The sequence below is a fragment of the Lathamus discolor genome, chromosome Z, assembly GCF_037157495.1.
Source record: "Lathamus discolor isolate bLatDis1 chromosome Z, bLatDis1.hap1, whole genome shotgun sequence".
NCBI lineage: Eukaryota > Metazoa > Chordata > Aves > Psittaciformes > Psittacidae > Lathamus > Lathamus discolor.
The window spans coordinates 97,987,309-98,006,975 of NC_088909.1; the positions used below are offsets into that span (position 1 = coordinate 97,987,309).

A 19,667-nucleotide genomic window follows, 5' to 3' on the forward strand; every position below is an offset into this window, starting at 1 on the left:
AGTAGCCATGTCAGTCAGGGAGCTGTTAATGTTCTCTGAAGACTACGTATGATGACATGCTCTCTTGGGTCATTAAACTTATGTTCAATATTAGTTTATTTTTAATGTTAGCATATTCAGGTTGATATATTTCTGAATTTTATCCTATGGGCTACTTAACTTGTGTTACTAATTTGTCTATAAGTGCAAAACTTTTAATAACAAAGGCTGTTTCTGTTTCAGGCAAAGATCTATGTGATAGGTATGTATTTTGATACTGGCTTTGTTGAACCTTTGTTTACTTTAAACTCCTACCAAAAGGTGGACTGTCAGGGTGGAACTATGACTTAGTAAAAACCTAGGCATTCATTTTCAAACTGAATGGAAGCCTTTTTATTAATTAATTTCAGGTAGTTACTCTGACTTCTGTAATGCCTGTTAAATTTGCTTCATGCAAATGCTCCGTTAGCTTTCAAAGTTGCTTTCTAGTTGCAAGTAACAGAGCTGTTAACATAGATGCTGCTATTGTCTATGTGCATGTGTTACTTCTTTTATGTGCAAAGCCCTAGTTTTTGAACAAGGATATGTAACAGCTGCTAGTAGTCATCTACTGTGACCAGCTATCACCAGAAAGTTTTGGAAGTGTTACCATACGAACAGGGTAGAACAACAGACTGAAAAGCACTCTGTGGATGCTCCTAGTCTTCTGGCCTGCCAGGCTCAGCCTCCTGTGGGCCAGCCATGTTGACTCACCCCAGTGGAGGTCAGGCATTTCAGCTCTGGATGGGGCCATGTTTCTGGATGGTTTACATAAAGTCCATTTTCTTGCAGTACCCCTGATGTTAGTGAGATCTCACTCATTCTGTCCCGTTTACACTTGTGGGGCTAATTGATGGCTGAAGTTTACAGGATGACAGCAAAGCTAAGGTGGTGGCTGGTAACTTTTTTAAGACAATGGATCTACACACATGCCCAGGTTTTGCTTGTGTGCATTAACATAGTGAGATGTAGGGGAAAGAATATTCAGGCCAAAGGCTTCTCTTTAAACAACATGAATATTCTCCTGTTAAGCATAAAAGGAAAGATTGTTCTTCTTACAGGCATGTTCTACTTTAAATTTGTAACAATTTTTTCTCCTGACTTTAAGCCCTTTAGAAGATCCCCTACAAATTACTGGTCTGAGTGGTGTTACTGATATCATTACTGATCTTGTAGTAAAAGGCGATGTCTGTCCATTGGAGCTGGGCTTTACAAAACTACAAGCTGAGAAAATCTCCAGGTAAACCATGGCTGCTTTTTGTTACATGTTAGTTAAATGATTTTAACCCTGTTTATTCTTCTCATAGTTCACACCGTGTAAACAACGGAAACAAGCATGTAATTTAACTTGTTGTTAATTAGTGTTAAGACTGTTTAATAGCCACTATTTTACAGCTATTATTGTCAAATGTACTAATTACGTTTTTATTATTTTGGTTTTGAAATTCTTTCCTTCCTACTTGCTTGTTCATCTTTTACCAGGCATAGGCTAGAGCATAGCTCTATATATACAGGAAATTCAGTTCAGCCAAGGTGACTGGAGACTTCTAAAAGATAAAATAGAAATCTCCTGTCAGTGGCAAAGCAGCTTCAGAACATTCTGGCCCCAGTCTCCAGCTTGTCACGCTCCCATCCCTGCTGGAGGTTTCTACACCTTCCTGTCAGTTACAAAATCAGCTGTGTTCTTTCCTGAGACAGGTTGAAATTACAGCTGTTTCCTACTGTTGTTTGTGGTATCAGTTGCTTACAAGACAAAAATACAGCTGTTTAGGATGCCAAACAGTCTGTTGCATTAGTGCAACAGTTCACACCAGTTTAAGGTACCTATTTCAGGATGTTCTAATGGCTGATTTGAGTAGAATGTAGTGCTCTGGCTTATATGTTCTAACATTTATTTAGATTGTAAAAGGAACTCAAGAGCTTCGAATTTTAATCTCTGCACAGATCAATATATCCTTGAGATCCTTTGAGAATTACAAACACATTAGAAATGACTACATCAGCATTTAAATGTTGCTAGGTGTTTTGTGCAGGTATATGAATATTTTCAAAATCACTAAAAATTTCAGAAATGTGTTCAAGTTGTGTTTAATCAAACATGACCGAAGACCTAAATGCAACTCGGTTTCACCTACTTATTTTCATACATGACTGTGAACACTTCTGATAATGACACTTCCCATTGCCATAAAGTAAATCACATTCAGATGTGTCAAAGTTGTAATTCCCTGAGGACTTTAATGCTTCAATCCATAAGCTTTCAGTTGAACTACAGCTACTAAAGATACCTTATTTTTCTACAATGGTATCTTCTTTTGTTTCTGGAATTATTAGTACCTGCCAGCCTTGAAAATGAGAGAAGTTTAAAAATGAGACATTTGTAATTGAAACACTTGTCTTTGAAAAATCTGTTGAATTTTTTGGGCAATACTTTCAGTTTTGCAGTGAAGAAAACATGTATTTTCCAGCTGCTTATTTTAAAGACAATTGCAAGATGAGTTAGTAAATATTTCTGAAGAACTCTGAGGATGCAGTTATGTTAGCATTTCTTACTGGGTATGCTTTTCTGTTGTTAATATTTTGAGTTAGTGTTTTTAAAATTACATTGAACAGATGGACATGTGAAGGAGCTCATAGATTGACAGGAGGGAACAAAACGGATGACAATCTCACTGGTCTTCTTTTCTTCTTAGATACTTATATGTGCTTAAAACGAAAGATCAAAGCACAGTGACTTGCAGGGGGGTTGTCCCATTAATCCTATAAAGACAATAACAGATGGTCCACATTTAAAGCTTTGGTCCTATTATCTGAATGTAGTTGACAAAAAAAAAAAAAGGAAACATCTTGGAAATTACTTATGTGGCAGGATTTTGTGAAGTAAAGTTTTGCAAAAGAAAATTTCTCCATTTTGCATTACTTACGCTTTCAGCTGAATTAGAATTGTAGAGGAATTGCAGTATTGTTATTATTATGTGTAGCTGCAATTGTTAGCTGTTTAGAGAATGAGCTAGATTATTTTCCATTTACATCTGCTCTCAGGGTTCATGATTCTGCTGCTGGACATTCTCGAAAAACAGAAAAAGAGAAGAAAGAGATACAAGCATGGATGAAAAGAAAGCAAAAGGAAAGAATGAGAGAATATGTGAAGAAACTGGATGAACAAAGACAGAAAGAGCATAATCCATTCAGTCCAAGAAAGAATGGGGTAGGAATAATAGATATCTTGAAGAGTAATTGTTCTGTATTTTACAAGTGTTCATTGTTCAGGTTAGAAAATACAAAGGTTGTTGGTGATTTTTTTTATTTCCTACTTTAATGTTGGTTTTATTGGATCCATCTGTTGTTTTTTCAGAAGTGATCAATAAGCAAATACACCAGGTTGCAGTAATGACAGTTCACTGCAGGTGGCAATTACAACCTGTCCCCCACCTCTAGATTCCGGAAGTACAGTCCATTGATTGTAATGGATAAAGCTGTAACATATAATAGATAAAAGCTGTATTTTGTCAGGGAGTGATAACTACAAAGGGTGTAAAGATGTATTTACATCTTGTTTCATCCGCCCTTGCACCTCCCTAAAACCCTCAATGAATTTTAAAGGTGAAGTTCAGATGCCAGCATCCTTTACAAATGCAGCCAGGATACTGAGGGCAGCCATCCTTGTCATTCACACAGACATAAGTGTATGTGGTTACAGAGGGTCAGCAGAGATGTTAGAATTGAAGGCTGGTTTCAATACAGGCTCAGCAAACAATGCCTTCCCTCCCAGAATTATTTTAGATTGAAGTTTAATTAGTAAAAACACGTTTATGGCCTGTGTTTCTTCTGATCTACACTGTGCTGGGGGTAACCCAAGGTAGAATCATAGAATCGTAGAATAGTTAGGGTTGGAAAGGACCTCAAGATCATCTAGTTCCAACCCCCCTGCCATGGACAGGGACACCTCACACTAAACCATCCCACCCAAGGCTTCGTCCAACCTGGCCTTGAGCACCGCCACGGGTGGAGCACTCACAACCTCCCTGGGCAACCGATTCCAGTGCCTCACCACCCTAACAGGAAAGAATTTCCTCCTTATATCCAATCTAAACTTCCCCTCTTTAAGTTTTAACCCATTATCCCTTGTCCTGTCACTACAGTTCCTGATGAAGAGTCCCTCCCCAGCATCCCTATAGGCCCACTTCAGGTACTGGAAGGCTGCTATGAGGTCTCCATGCAGCCTTCTCTTCTCCAGGCTGAACAGCCCCAACTTTCTCAGCCTGTCTTCATACGGGAGGTGCTCCAGTCCCCTGATCATCCTCGTGGCCTCCTCTGGACTTGTTACAACAGTTCCATGTCCTTTTTATGTTGAGGACACCAGAACTGTATACAGAGTACTCCAAGTGAGGTCTCACAAGAGCAGAGTAGAGGGGCAGGATCACCTCCTTCGACCTGCTGGTCACGCTCCTTTTGATGCAGCCCAGGATAAGGTGGGGGGAAGTGGGGGAGTGGAAGTACAAATGTAGTTCAGAAATAATTTCCCAATCAATATTAAATCTTTAAAATATGCATTTGTCACGTGGATACCTTTCGGAACCAGAAAAGACACTGCTGAGCCAGGGAAAACTTCAGGGGTACAGGATGTGAGACCTAGCGACAGCAAATATGTCCCTGTACTTTTTGATCATCAGCAGAATGCAGGGTATGCTGTAAATTCTCTCATGATGAAGCTACGCTGTTTTTAACTCCCAGGCAACAAACATGTAGCACACAAAAGTTTCCTGTTATTAAGTAATATAATTGTATTCACTTTAGAAAGAGTAACAGATCTCATCTATGAAATACAGCATTTCCGCTGGTATTAAACAGTCTTTTAGAGTTGCACCTGGCTGCTGTTTTGTACATGTTTAGAGAGAAGTGATTCAGGAAAAATGTGTCCTGCTTCTCTCCCTCTCCTTTGTTGCCAACTCATATATACTTGATGCTTTTGTTATAAGCTTTTCTTCTGAAATTATTAGATGGATTCTCAGATTTTGTTAGTTTTTTTATTACTTATTTCATTTTTAGAAGAAGGCATTAAAAAAATAAAATGGTACACTAGCAAACACAGGTCCAAGCGTAACCTTAGCCTGTTTTTTAAATTAGTTACTGTTACGAATGTCACGATTTTTAGGAAACTGAAGGTGAGGCCATTTGAAACTGAGCTTGACATCTTAGGAATGTTAGTGCTAATGAGCTATGGAAGGTGTGGCTGCAAACTTTCAGTATATTTTTGGAGACTGAAAAGTTATAGAGACAGTCTTACCTGAATTTCCTGATAGGACCATGTGCTTTCATATTGCTGTTCATTCAGGAGAGTGTCTTCAACAGTAACTGTCAAGTAAATAGGTGTACATTCTAAGAGTGAGAGATTGGAATGAAATACGTGATAAGTTAATGATTATTATTCTTTCTTGCACAGCATTGTAGTCTTACTTCTAAGGATATTAAATGCTTCCAGAAGATGAAAGAAGAAAAACACAAGTAAGTTTCTATAAATGTAGCTTGTTGTATTCTTGTTTATTTATTTATATTTCAGGCTAGCTACCTATGAAACTTGAGCTATAAATGACGTTTCATTCAGAAGCATAAATAATCCATGTTTGCTTTATGATTTAGGAAAACTCAGAACATGTTTCATCCTTTGACGTTATTTTTCACTTCCTGGATATGATTTTTTTTTCTTTATTTTTTTTTGTTCCCCCTACATTGACTTATTCATTCTGACAAGCCCATTGTTAATAAATGTTTTAGTTTTCCGCTGATGAGCGTAGAAGAATTAGTATATTTTCTCTGAAAGTGCAAAAACATGTTCTATTCTGGTTAGCATATAACCTTGCAAGAGTCACAAGCCAGCTGCAATTAAATGAGTGACAGCATGAGATAATATGTAATACTTTTTTCTCCACAGAGCCCTGTTAACTGAACATCACAATGTAAGAATATCACAAGCACTTTCACTGATGAATGAAATGTTATCTGAAACAGTGATGTTAACTACAAATGAACATAAAACACTGTCAAAGACAAGATCATCTCAAGAGTACAAAAAACGGTGTATGGCATCTGCTAAAAGGTAACAACTTTAAGTGTTAAACCTGCTCTAATGTATTGGTGTCTTTACCACACTTCAAGTCAGTCTGCAATTTGAAGCTGATTGGTATGGGATTAGCTTTAGAGAGGCTTTACATTCTGGCAAAATGAAAGATACACTTTGTATCAGAGCTGTCTTAAGTTCCTGTACCAGTCTTATTCCATCCACTAGTATAGTCTTCGAGGGAGCCTTAAAAATGCTTTTCAGAGCCAACTCTAGTCAGAGCTGTAATCAATGTCCTAACCCATTCCACTCAAAAGCAATTGCCATGGACTATATCAGGCAACATAGTTAATGATCTGAAGAGCATCTAGTAACAAGTAAGAAGCAAATAAAAATACCGTTGTCCATGCATACAGACTGATTTGAGTTCAGCAAACTCTAGGTTTACTGTCTTCCTTTTTAGCTTTTTTTTCATTATCTAGGAATTGTTCTTTCTTTTGCACTTTGGTGCTTATTGCCTTTTGAGGAGATGATGGTATGAGTATTATAAATTGGTAGATTTATTCCGTTTAATGGCATTAATGTCGTGTGTGTATATGTAAGCCAGGTGTATACTGCAGTTTCCTCTTCTACATACTATTTTATGTTTTCAAAAATAATAGGGGAACAAATAATCCTGTAAGTTCCAAACTTAAGTATTTCTGCATCTGTTTTTAATAATTGAAGTTCCAGAACAGAACTTTATGAGGGCAGTTTAAGTGCATCAGCCCTGCCAGAATCAGAAGCACTAGGGAATGTCATTGCAGGAAGCCACCTTAGGAATGGCAATAACTTCTAAGTTTTGTGGGCTGCCTGTTTGTAAAGCCAATTTGGTATGTCTTCACTGTGATTGCCAGCAGTTCTGCTTCTGGTGGGACTTACTGTTTTGCTGATCCTCAGCTGAGTGGGCTGAAGGAGGTTTCTGTGTTCTTTTTGCCTCACCTGAATAGGACCCGCTAGATCTAAGTTGTGTGGGGGAATGCTGTGTGGTAGACAGTGGTAAGTATTTGGGCTTTGGTTTTGTTTTTTTTTTTTTTTGTTGTAGAGGGCATCCAAACAGTTCTGTTGTGTCAGAAAGGAGCAGAATTGCTGCCAAACCCAACTTTGGGCAAAAAGTACACTGTTTCACTCCATCTCTTGGTTTAACGCATTCCAGGGGTAAGTACAGAACTTTATTAAAAAAGCACAAACTGGAGATGATCTTTAACTTACCGCAGGATTTTGGGAGGGAGGAGCTTTAATACCTATGTAGAAAGTAAGATTAATAATCCTGGAGGCTTCCTGTCTTGAGACTTTTGTAACAGTGCTGTCATTGGTCTGCTAGATTATTAGTTAACCTTTCCTTATAATCTCTTTCTAAATCCAGCATAGCTTAATCTGCCATAGTAAGAGTACTGTGTAATCCAAGAAGCAAGCTCACAAATTAATATTTTGAAGCATCTTTTGTGTAGTTTCGATCCGATGCACCTAATAGAGGAAACGCTTTTTTTGTCTTTCCAGGAAAAGCTTGTACTCTCTTCCACAGAAGTGCTTCCAGAGGAAGAACGAAAACTGCTCTAAATTGTCCTGTTAATTCTAGACGCTGTAAGTTACATAGAGCAATGACATAGTGCTGTTTAGCTACATAGCACAGGGGGAAAACAAGATGGCGAACACATCTCAGAAAACATCCTGGGTAGAATTTATGCAACGAAGACCTCAGATACAGTATTACTTTAGAATACTGAAACAGGCATTATGATGTCATGAGGAACAGAGGACTTTTCTTTTGTTCAGCTGAAACACACAAAGTTAATTAGCAGTACAGTACACAAGTGTTCTGCCTCTCTGTTACCTTTCTAGCACTGCTTACTTTCTGAGTATCACTTCATATAGTATCTGTTTAAGATGTAATTTTGTCATAGAGTGGAAAAATCTATGACTGAACTTTTTTTTAAAAAATTGGGGATTTTAGTATTTTTTTTTCCCTGTGCCTATCTGTGTAGGTCTGGATCCACAAAAATCTGTTTGCATAAATGTTTACTCCTAATCATATTCTTGAAGAGATGTGAGATTTTCACACCTCTACAGGTGTGAAAAAGTCATTCTTCTCCTTTCCATATGTTCTCTTTTTAAGCTCTAAATGCAGGTTGACCTTCTTCTGATTTAACATCACCTTCTTATATCAGATCCTCTGGTGTATACCATCACTGCTAAGGGTATCACTAAAGTTCCGTGTCTTCTAAGAGGCACTAATCCAGAATTTACACACTTTTATTCCTCTATCAAATAATGTATCAATATCCCTTTTTGAGGACTGCACTACAGAGCCTGCATGCTGTAGGCACTGTGGATAGTCCTGTTCCACTTTGTGTTCTGTATTCCATGTGTCCACATGTCTGGAAGACAGTTCAGAGCATGAAGCATTAGTTCAAGACAACAGGTCATGCTGGTCTTCACATGTTTTCATACAGCTTCAGTTCTTAGAACTCAGAGCTTCTGTTCTTGAAGAAGTTTCAAGACATGCAGAAGTAAACAGCAAGAAATGTTACAGTGCCATGGTTGGCTTGTTTTCTCCTCAGCTGCTGAGTACAGAGTCAGCAGAACATCAAACCAAAAGCATCCACACCTTTCCACCGCAGTTCATACAGAAGATCTTGATCAAGAGAGTGATCGAGACATAGTAAGCCCTTGGACTGTGCCTGATGATATCCAAAGAATACTTCGAGATACTCATGACTCCCTGTTTCAGGTATAATGTCTGCTTGTTCTGGGAATGATCTGATACTTGCCATTTAATACTTTGTTTACTTCTGCTTTATTTAAAACGTGGATCTCTGTTCAAAACCTGTGGATGGGATAGATACAAGGGGACATAAATGGTGGTGATTCAACAGTTTGCCTGTCTTTACAAGCAAAGTCATTCTTTTGAGCCTTGAAAATGAATGTTGTTTGTAACAACTGTATAGGCATGTTGTCTGTCCAGGCAGCAGGTAGCTAGTGGGAGTGCATAAGCAGGAAAATAAATTATATTTGTTGCAGAATAATCACAGAATGGTTTGGGATGGAAGAGACCTTAAAGATCATGTAGTTCCAGTCCCCAGTCATGGGCAGTGACACGCTCCACTAGACCAGGTTGCTCAAAGTCCTGTCCAGCCTGGTCTTGAGCACTGCCAGGGATGGAGCAGCCACAGCTTCTCTGGGCAAGCTCTGCAAGTGCCTTTCCACCATCAGAGCAAAGAATTACCCTTTGTCCTATCCCTGTATGCCCTGGTACAAAGTCCCTTTCCAGATTTCTTGTAGGCTCTACACATAAATGCAGATACATAAGTTGTTTAGGACATTTCTGAAAAGAACAAGGTTGGTTTTGCTGGCTATACGGAGGCATTGTCTGTAAATGATATGCACTGATTCAGCTAATGTTCTTTTCCTCAATTTAGGCCTCTGCATTGCATCCTGTGAGTTTCTCTCCTCTTGACACTGTTGACACTGATGATGTTTCTGAAAGCACAGGAAGTATCCGCAGCAAACTGGACTGGGATGCAGTTGAAGCTATGGTAGCAGATGTGGAAGACAAGTGAAAAAAATGTCTCAGCAGTTGTTGGAGTTTGGTTTCTGAGCAGTTGCTGGAGTTTGGTTTCATTGTTCTATGTAAAATGGATTTGAGGCTTCCACTGGTGGTGGTCTTAAGCAGCACAGAAACTCACTGCTTTCAATCTTGCCTACACAAAATTAAATTCTTTAATATGTAGTTTGCTTTCTGTATGTCTTCCAGTTGCAAGAACTAAACATCATTGATAAATGCAGACCAGCAGTCTCAAACAAGAAGTTTTGGGTCAGCTACTCATACATAAGAAGTTCTATTCTGTTTTAAGAGCACTATACAACTGGTTTACCTTTGTATTTAATATCATTACAGATGAACTTATTTTTGTAACTTAACATTTTGTGATAAACTAGTTTAATAAAAATGAGTTTCTGATGATTCCTGTTGATTTACAAAGTGCAGTTATCGTTGTGTACCAGTATAATTGCACATGTGCACATGCATTACCCTGGTATTTTAAACCCAGCTTACTTGTACAATATTTCAGAAATATCTCGAGATTTTGAATGACTGATAGAGGTACAAGAAGTCATGCAGCAGTAATTGAAATACAGACTTTTGTTAGGGAAATCAGACACCAGTATAAGACACTAAGGGTAAGTACTTACTGAGGTAAAATAAAATGTTGCTGTAATGCTGTTGTATTAGAGCTCCTCTGGCATCCCCCAGATGTTAGTAGAAAATTTTCCCATATGTTCAGTGGCCATCAACTAGTTGCGGTAGCCTGAACAGATGCATTCACGGTGACTTTCCCAACAGTAGTTTTTATCTTTTCATAGTAAATAAATTTGACATTTTTGTGGAAGTCGAAAGTGTGAAGGAATTAAAAACTGCAAATGAGCAGTTCATTTAACAGTGCTGAGGAATCCTTTCTTCAAGTGCCTGATGATCCATACTGTCATGAGTCACTATACAAGGACAGAGGCAGTTTGAAGACCATGAGGTCAGCGCTATACTCACCCTTTGCCTGAGCTGTGACTGAAGATGGTGGCCAGGCAGAGCTGCACTGCAGCCGGTGTACAGAAACACTCAGACACAAGGGAATAGGATGATCAGGAGATACCTGTCAACCCTGCTGCTTCCACAGACTCAAGTTTTCTTGCACTTTCTCTGCTATGACACTTTTCTTTCTGGGCCCAGCTATCAAACCTTTTAGTATGTCTCCTCAGAGGACCAGATAGTCCTTTTACCTCTGCCAGTCTTTAAATGAAATTTTGAAATACACAGTAAGAAGTAACCACCAGGTGTCAGCTATCACAGAAGCTATGAGGATCAAACAAGTCAAAACCCAGTAACTCCTAACACCATTGCATTCTTTTAGAAAAGAAAAAAAATTACCAACTGCAAGTTTTGCATGTTGGTTGCTCTATTTCATAATATTTCAGGATCAAAGTCTTGCAGAGTTGAATGCTCATGCTCAAAGACAAGAATCTCTGCAAACACCCAGCCACAAAAGCTGAAACTTTGCAAAAGGAGAAAGCTAGTACATAAGATTTACTTCTTTAACCAACTCACGTTCTTTCTCCTGTTTTTGTTTTACAGTCTGCTTTGCGTTTGCCATCCCTTTTTTTGGTCATAGACTCTTTAGATCATAGAATAGAACCATACAGTGGTTTGGATTGGAAGAGAGAGTTGAATGCCATCTAGTCCAAACCTCCTGCAGAGAGGAGGAACATCTTCAACTAGATCTGATTGCTAAAAGCCCCATGCAGCCTGACCTTACTTGCACGGCAGGCACCCTGCAGAAGTGATGCAGATCTCCATCCAGGGTTGCGTATTGAGAGCTCCCTACTACAGAGTTCAGTGATCCTACTGAGCAACAGAAATAGACCAATATACCTTTTTAGCTCAGTGAGATGTGGAATTGTTTCGATGTGTGTAGTTTATGTGTGACTTTGTTGCTCAGGTTTTCAGCAGAGAATGCAAGGAGTTTCCCACAGAAGACTTACTAATCACTCTGTCAGATACAGTGTCCATATAGTGAATCCTTCCTTCGTTTCCTTTTCTTCGTTTCCTTCCCTTCCTCCCTGCCTCATTGGGTTAATAACCGATTATCTTTGCCAGATATTTAGTACATGTGCCACAAAAACCATGACGCAAAGAGCAATGCAGGGACTTAACGATATGTAGCAGAACTCCTCTGGAGTACTGCCTTTAATCAGCCCTTGCAGGGCATTCAGTGCTGCCTTGACTTGAAAGCCAGGGTTCTGTGTTCTTTACAGCTTGGCTGTGGGCAGGGCAGCAGAGAGAAAGAAAAGGGACAGCGCTGACAGCAAACAAGAGCCCAGGGCTCCCAATGCCACCAGTGGGTGCAGCCCCTGGGCTCCTGAGGCTCAACTGCACATGGCTTGGGCTGTGGGGACACCAAGGCCCCACAGTGGCTTAAGTACTCTCCCAGACAGCAGCAAAGCAGCGTACAAGAGGATGGCGCATACTATTCCTATCATGTGTTCCTGGAACTCATGGTGCTGGGAGAGCACTATGTAGCCTATGGGTGAACAGGCAATTTAACCTGGCTACCACAAGCCAGCAACTGGTGAACCCCTCCAGAGGAGCAGTGCAAGGTAGACATGACTGAAAACAAGACAGAGACAGAGAACCTCGACAACACCTGCTCCACCCAGTCCACCGCAGCCCATAAAGAGCATGGCCACGGAGCTGTAGGACCACTGTCCAATGTATCAGTGACCCTGCAGCGCCCCAGCCACCAGCTGCGGGACACCTGCGCATGGATGCATTGGGCGGCTTCCACGTGTACGTTTGGGCTTTCATCTTCCGCGTCCACCCCGCTGTCCTCGATCCGTTGCTGCCTTGGCTGCAGCGGGAGCTGGGGCAGCTGGTGGAGGATGCCCAGGCAGTGCCGGCAGTGCAGAGCCTCGTCATCTCCAGCCTGCGCTTCTCTGGGCTGGATGAGGAGGCTCTGATCCAGCTGCTGCAGGCCTCGCTGGGCCGGCGCACGAGGAGCTTCGTCCACCAGCTCATCGACACCGTCGTGCGCCAGTGCGGCGAGGAGGCCCGACACCGCATGGGCCTTGGGAACGCCCCTGCTGCCGGGGACCGGGCCGGGAGCCCCGAGGCTGCTCCCGGCCCCGCTGCCTCCCGAGCGGGGTCTCCTGCCCCCGGACCAGAACTTCCTGGGAGTCCCGGCGGCTCCCCCAGTGCCAGCGTTGGCACCCGCGGGGAACAAGCAGAGCCCCAGGAGGTCCTGCAGGAGCCTGTGCCCGGGTCCTCCGCTCGCAACCGCAGCAGCCAGAGCTGCCCTGGCAGGCCCCGGCGAGCCCTGAAGAGGGGGTCTGGGAGCCCCGAGGACCCCTCCCAGCCGCCAAAGAAGCCACACCGCCGTCGGTGACACTGGGAGGTGGCTGCAGAGGCTGGACAGCGCACAGCCAGGCCAGCAGCTGGGGCTCAGGCCAACCCCCAAGAGATCCGGGATCCGGCCCAATTACTATTATTGTCACTATTATTATTGCTGGTGTTGTTAAGTTGTTGGTTTTAATAGTTTTCAGTAAATTAAAGCAAAGCGTGAAAACTGGAGCAGAAGTGCCAGTGTCACTGGCAATGCCGGTGGTGTTCTGTCCCCACCCGTGCTGCTTTCTCCTGCTTTTCCCGGTGCTACGCGCACCGTTTCTTCACGTGTCCGCTGGCCCGTACCGCCTCATCCACCCAGAACCCTCTCAAACTCGGCACAGAGCCTGCAGTGCAGGATGAGCCTCGGCGGTGCCATGCTCCTGGGTTATGGGATTCAAGGGACAGGGTGCACCCACTGTGGGTCTTGTACCTCCGTGGGGCTGAGGAACATGCGCACGAGATGCGGTGTGGCTCAGGCCCGTGGAGGAGCCAAGGCACAAGGCTATCTGCCTCGGTTCCCTGGCAAACGGTGGGGATGCCTTGCACCAGCCATTTCCTCAGGGGGGCTGCAGTTGAAGCAGCGGTGCTGTTCTCTGGAAACACCCCATCCCGCTGTGAGCCGGGGGGGTTACAGCTGCCTCGGGGAGCTCTGTCTGGCGCTCCGGCGTGGGTGCCCTTTTCAGGGCACCGGGAGCCAGCACTGTAGGTAAGGACACAGCAAGAAGTCCGGAGTCTGTTCTTGTCCTTGGTTTCAAAAACCATTCTCTGTGTCCGTAAACGACATGGCGGGGGGCTTGTTTTGTCTGGACTTGGATAACCTGTACAGTTCAGAGCCAGCAAGGAGACCCTTGGACTCTCAGTACTCGTGTAGACCTACTGATAAGACAGTAGGAGAAAATAAGGATGGAACACAGCAGGAAAAAAGCCCTCAGTTTTACTAACAATATTAAAGGGGCTGGTGGATGGTGATGCTCCCATTAGGATCTCCATCCCGTCACTGTTACAATTTGCCGCCATGCACGTGGCTCTTGCCCTTTTCACTTTATTACTCCTCGTTACCACAGATTATACCTCCTGCTGCTTCTACAGACGCCAAGTATTATTTCTATGTCCCCTTTGCTCCCCTCAAAAGTCTCTTTTGCCCAGCTGCAGGCCTGTATCTCTGCTGCTGTTTGCAGCTTTGGCCAGAATCATAGAACTATAGAATGGATTGAGCGTGAAGGGAGCCGTAAAGGCCATCAAGTGGACCTTGAACAAAACCCCTTCTGGGAAAGGGCCCATGTCCTGTGGTGTCTGCTTGGGGTGTGTGTGGTGCAGCCATCTTTGACAGGCAGACGGACACCCAGTGCTTGGGGCTGGAGGCAGCCGTACGCTGGGGTTCTCCTCTGGGTAGAACAAGAACTCTGAGAGCAGACTGCTGCCCGTGACCTGCTGTGGCAGGAAGCCGGGGAGCCCAGAGGGCTGCCAGCAGTGCTGGGGTTTGGAGAGAGCTTGTGGGACTTTGTCCTGACGCCTCCCAGGGAGGCACGACGGGTTATCGAAAGGACCCTCTTGCCGCATGTGCCTGGGGACGTCAGCCACGGCCAGAGCAGCCTCACGTCGACCCAGCATGGCGTAGCTGCGGTGTGGGTGATGGGCGTGAAGCACTAATGCCGGGCACAAAGAAGAGATGGGAGGTTAGCGCACAGGGGCGTTGCAGTGATGCCAGGCACATGTGTGAACGCCCAACCAAGCGATGGACGGTGGTGTTACCGAGCAACGGGATCTGATGTCACCGAGGGATGGAGCGTGACATTCCGAGCGATGGAACACCACTTCCCCAAGCAATGGATTGTGACGTCCTGTCCCTCGTGGCTTATAGGCGGGCGCCGCGTCTCAGCCATCGGCTGTGCCCGCACTCCAGCTGAACGAGTCCGTGAGGTTGGAGTGTTGAGCGAGGCTGTTGCTGGAGCTGAGGTCGTGCTAAGGGAGTTCTTCACTGCAACTCTCAGTGCCCGACCCCAGAGCCACTGGAGGATTTTACCCGCCCTGTCTGGTTCAGGCAGCCGGGACACCGCGCAGGAGCGCTCGCAGCAGCAGAGGTGAGCTGTGCCCGGAAACCTCACCCTGGGCAGCCAAGAGGGTTTCCCTCTTGAGGAGCCTGGACGTTTGTTCCAGCCCTCCCTGGAGCAGCGAATGACTGACTGTGGCCTCTCCTCCAGGGTGACACCCGCTGCTGCAGCGCCAGGGAGAGGGAGCGCCTCGACACCGCCTGCTCCCCCCAGCCCACCGCAGCCCGTGAAGAGCATGGCCGCGGAGCTGGAGGACCGCTGTCCCATATGCCTGGACAGCTGGGAGGAGGCCAGCTACGTGCTGCCATGCCTCCACCAGTTCTGCTACCCCTGCATCGCGCGGTGGGCTGACAGCAAGCCCGAGTGCCCCCTCTGCAAGAGGAGGGTGACGTCCATCGTGCACTCGGTGCAGGCGGACGACGACTTTGAGGAGCGTGTCCTGCCACCACCCGCAGCGGCATCGCCCGTCGTCCGCCTGACAGCAGGGGCGCCGGTACACGCAGCCGCCCAAGGCATCCATGGCCCTGCAGCGCCCCAGCCACCAGCTGCGGGACACCTGCGCATGGATGCATTGGGCGGCTTCCACGTGTACGTTTGGGCTTTCATCTTCCGCGTCCACCCCGCTGTCCTCGATCCGTTGCTGCCCTGGCTGCAGCGGGAGCTGGGGCAGCTGGTGGAGGATGCCCAGGCAGTGCCGGCAGTGCAGAGCCTCGTCATCTCCAGCCTGCGCTTCTCTGGGCTGGATGAGGAGGCTCTGATCCAGCTGCTGCAGGCCTCGCTGGGCCGGCGCACGAGGAGCTTCGTCCACCAGCTCATCGACACCGTCGTGCGCCAGTGCGGCGAGGAGGCCCGACACCGCATGGGCCTTGGGAACGCCCCTGCTGCCGGGGACCGGGCCGGGAGCCCCGAGGCTGCTCCCGGCCCCGCTGCCTCCCGAGCGGGGTCTCCTGCCCCCGGACCAGAACTTCCTGGGAGTCCCGGCGGCTCCCCCAGTGCCAGCGTTGGCACCCGCGGGGAACAAGCAGAGCCCCAGGAGGTCCTGCAGGAGCCTGTGCCCGGGTCCTCCGCTCGCAACCGCAGCAGCCAGAGCTGCCCTGGCAGGCCCCGGCGAGCCCTGAAGAGGGGGTCTGGGAGCCCCGAGGACCCCTCCCAGCCGCCAAAGAAGCCACACCGCCGTCGGTGACACTGGGAGGTGGCTGCAGAGGCTGGACAGCGCACAGCCAGGTCGGCAGCTGGGGCTCAGGCCAACCCCCAAGAGATCCGGGATCCGGCCCAATTACTATTATTGTCACTATTATTATTGCTGGTGTTGTTAAGTTGTTGGTTTTAATAGTTTTCAGTAAATTAAAGCAAAGCGTGAAAACTGGAGCAGAAGTGCCAGTGTCACTGGCAATGCCGGTGGTGTTCTGTCCCCACCCGTGCTGCTTTCTCCTGCTTTTCCCGGTGCTACGCGCACCGTTTCTTCACGTGTCCGCTGGCCCGTACCGCCTCATCCACCCAGAACCCTCTCAAACTCGGCACAGAGCCTGCAGTGCAGGATGAGCCTCGGCGGTGCCATGCTCCTGGGCTATGGGATTCAAGGGACAGGGTGCACCCGCTGTGGGTCTTGTACCTCCGTGGGGCTGAGGAACATGCGCACGAGATGCGGTGTGGCTCAGGCCCGTGGAGGGGCCAAGGCACAAGGCTATCTGCCTCGGTTCCCTGGCAAATGGTGGGGATGCCTTGCACCAGCCATTTCCTCAGGGGGGCTGCAGTTGAAGCAGCGGTGCTGTTCTCTGGAAACACCCCATCCCGCTGTGAGCCGGGGGGGTTACAGCTGCCTCGGGGAGCTCTGTCTGGCGCTCCGGTGTGGGTGCCCTTTTCAGGGCACCGGGAGCCAGCACTTTGGTTCAGTTTGGAACGGTGTAAGGCGTTCCCAATGCTTATTGGCCCTTAGGAATTGTGAGGTCTTCACGTTGCTTTGTCTTCTCATCTGTGCAGAGTCTTTCTAATTGAGCAGGTGGGGGTTTTGGTAAGAAATTCGTAGTCTCTTTTTGTCCTTGCTTTCCAAATCCATTGTTTGCATCCATTAATGACACGCTGGGTGGCTGTTTTGTCTTGTCTTGGAAAAACTGCACAGTTCAGGCCCACCAAGGATACCCTTGGGCTCTCAGTAGTAGCACAGTGCTAATGATGAGACAGTAAATGAAAATAAGTGGTTGAAGATGACAGAACATTTCCTTAGCTTTACTAACAATATTAAAGCAGGTTTGACACTGATATTTTTTATTTGGTCATATTAGGATCTCTTTGCCATCACTAGTATGCCGTATTCTCTTTGGTCCGTGACTCTTTGTTACCTCTGACCTGTTACTGCCTGTTCCTTCTGTAGACAACATGTACTATTTGCATGCTCCCCCATTTTGCTCAGCTCTTCACCTGTGTCTCCAACCTTCTTACTATTCTTTGCATCCTTTCTCTAGTACAACTCCAACTGTGCCTTGGCCTTCCTGACCTCATCCGTACATTACCAGTCAGCATCTCTATGCTATTCCTTAGTACAATTGTCCCTGCTTCCCCTGCCTATGCATCTCTCTGTTGCGATTCAGTTTGACTGGCAGGTGTGGTCTCTTCCTCACCTGCAGTCTGAGACTTCTTTGACAGGCTCCCTCTAGGCTCAGTTTTCCTCTATAAATTTTCCCTCTTCTACTGTACTGTCATCCAATCAATTCTGTCCTGACTCACAACATACCTCTCTCTTACTTCTTCTTCCAGACAAGAGAACAGCAGTTTTCCTTCTTAATCAGATTCTTATACAACTGGGACTTCTTCATGGTAGTTCTATAGAATCATAGAATAGTTAGGGTTGGAAAGGACCTCAAGATCATCTAGTTCCAACCCCCCTGCAATGGGCAGGGACACCTCACACTAAACCATCCCACCCAAGGCTACATCCAACCTGGCCTTGAACACTGCCAGGGATGGAGCACTCACAACCTCCCTGGGCAACCCATTCCAGTGCCTCACCACCCTAACAGGAAAGAATTTCCTCCTTATATCCAATCTAAACTTCCCCTGTTTAAGTTTTAACCCGTTACCCCTTGTCTTGTCACTACAGTCCCTGATGAAGAGTCCCTCGCCAGCATCCCTATAGGCCCCATTCAGGTACTGGAAGGCTGCTATGAGGTCCCCACGCAGCCTTCTCTTCTCCAGGCTGAACAGCCCCAACTTCCTCAGCCTGTCTTCATACAGGAGGTGCTCCAGTCCCCTAATCATCCTCGTGGCCCTCCTCTGGGCTTGTTCCAGCAGTTCCATGTCCTTTTTATGTTGAGGACACCAGAACTGCACACAATACTCCAGGTGAGGTCTCACAAGGGCAGAGTAGAGGGGCAGGATCACCTCCTTTGACCTGCTGGTCATGCTTCTTTTGATGCAGCCCAGGATACGGTTGGCTTTCTGGGCTGCAAATGCACACTGCCGGCTCATGTTCATTTTCTCATCGACCAGCACCCCCAAGTCCTTCTCTGCAGGGCCGCTCTGAATCTCTTCTTTGCCCAACCTGTAGCTGTGCCTGGGATTGCTCCGACCCAGGTGTAGGACCTTGCACTTGGCATGGTTAAACTTCATGAGGTTGGCATCAGCCCACCTCACAAGCGTGTCAAGGTCCCTCTGGATGGCATCCCTTCCCTCCAGCATATCAACTGAACCACACAGCTTGGTGTCATCGGCAAACTTGTTGAGGGCGCACTCAATCCCACTGTCCATGCCACCAACAAAGATGTTAAACAAGACCGGTCCCAACACCGATCCCTGAGGGACACCACTCGTTACCGGTCTCCAGCCGGACATTGAGCCATTGACCACAACTCTTTGTGTGCGGCCATCCAGCCAGTTCTTTATCCACCGAGTGGTCCATCCACCAAATTGATATCTCTCCAATTTAGAGAGAAGGATGTCATGTGGGACAGTGTCAAACGCTTTGCACAAGTCCAGGTAGATGACATCAGCTGCTTTACCCTTGTCCATCAGTTCTGTAGCCCCATCATAGAAGGCCACCACATCCCAGGCCGTCTGTCCTTGCTTCCACCTTTTATAAGCCTCTTTTTTCCTTTGAATTTTCCTCAGCAGCTCCTTATCCATCCAAGGAAGTCTCCTGGCCCTCCTGCTGCACTTCCTTCTAGTTGGGATGCAGCATTCCTGAGCTTGTAGTAGGTGATCCTTGAATATCAACCAACAATCTTGGGCCCCCCTGCCCTCCAGGGCTATATCCCATGGAACCTTACTAAGCAGGCTCCTGAAGAGGCCTAAGTCTGCTCTTTTGAAGTCCAGGGCAGTGAGCTTGCTGCACGCTCTTCTCACTGTCCTGGGGATCTCAAATTCGACTATCTCGTGATCGCTGCATCCAAGGCTGCCCTGGAGTACCACATTTTCAACAAGCCCTTCACTGTTGGTGAGCACAAGGTCAAGCATGGCACCTCTCCTTGTCAGCTCCTCTATTACTTGCAGAAGGAAGTTGTCTTCCACACAACCGAGGAACCTCCTGGATTGCTTGTGCCGTGCAGTGCCATCGTTCCAACAGATGTCAGGG

General features: G+C 46.2%; 1 protein-coding gene across 5 annotated transcripts in view; it reads left to right on the forward strand.

Annotated features, from left to right (window-relative positions):
- Positions 1-10,079, forward strand: part of CPLANE1 (ciliogenesis and planar polarity effector complex subunit 1) — a 65,972-nt gene extending 55,893 nt beyond the window's left edge. For 2 of the 5 annotated variants that reach the window (XM_065661790.1, XM_065661791.1), the window contains exons 44-52: positions 223-241; positions 1,127-1,258; positions 3,061-3,226; positions 5,462-5,523; positions 5,951-6,115; positions 7,161-7,273; positions 7,616-7,699; positions 8,677-8,846; positions 9,535-10,079. In XM_065661790.1, coding sequence (XP_065517862.1) covers positions 223-241; positions 1,127-1,258; positions 3,061-3,226; positions 5,462-5,523; positions 5,951-6,115; positions 7,161-7,273; positions 7,616-7,699; positions 8,677-8,846; positions 9,535-9,675 — 1,052 coding nt within the window. In that variant the 3' untranslated portion in view covers positions 9,676-10,079. The other 3 variants (XM_065661792.1, XM_065661793.1, XM_065661795.1) reach the window with 3 other exon arrangements.
- The last annotated feature ends 9,588 nt before the right edge of the window (positions 10,080-19,667 follow it).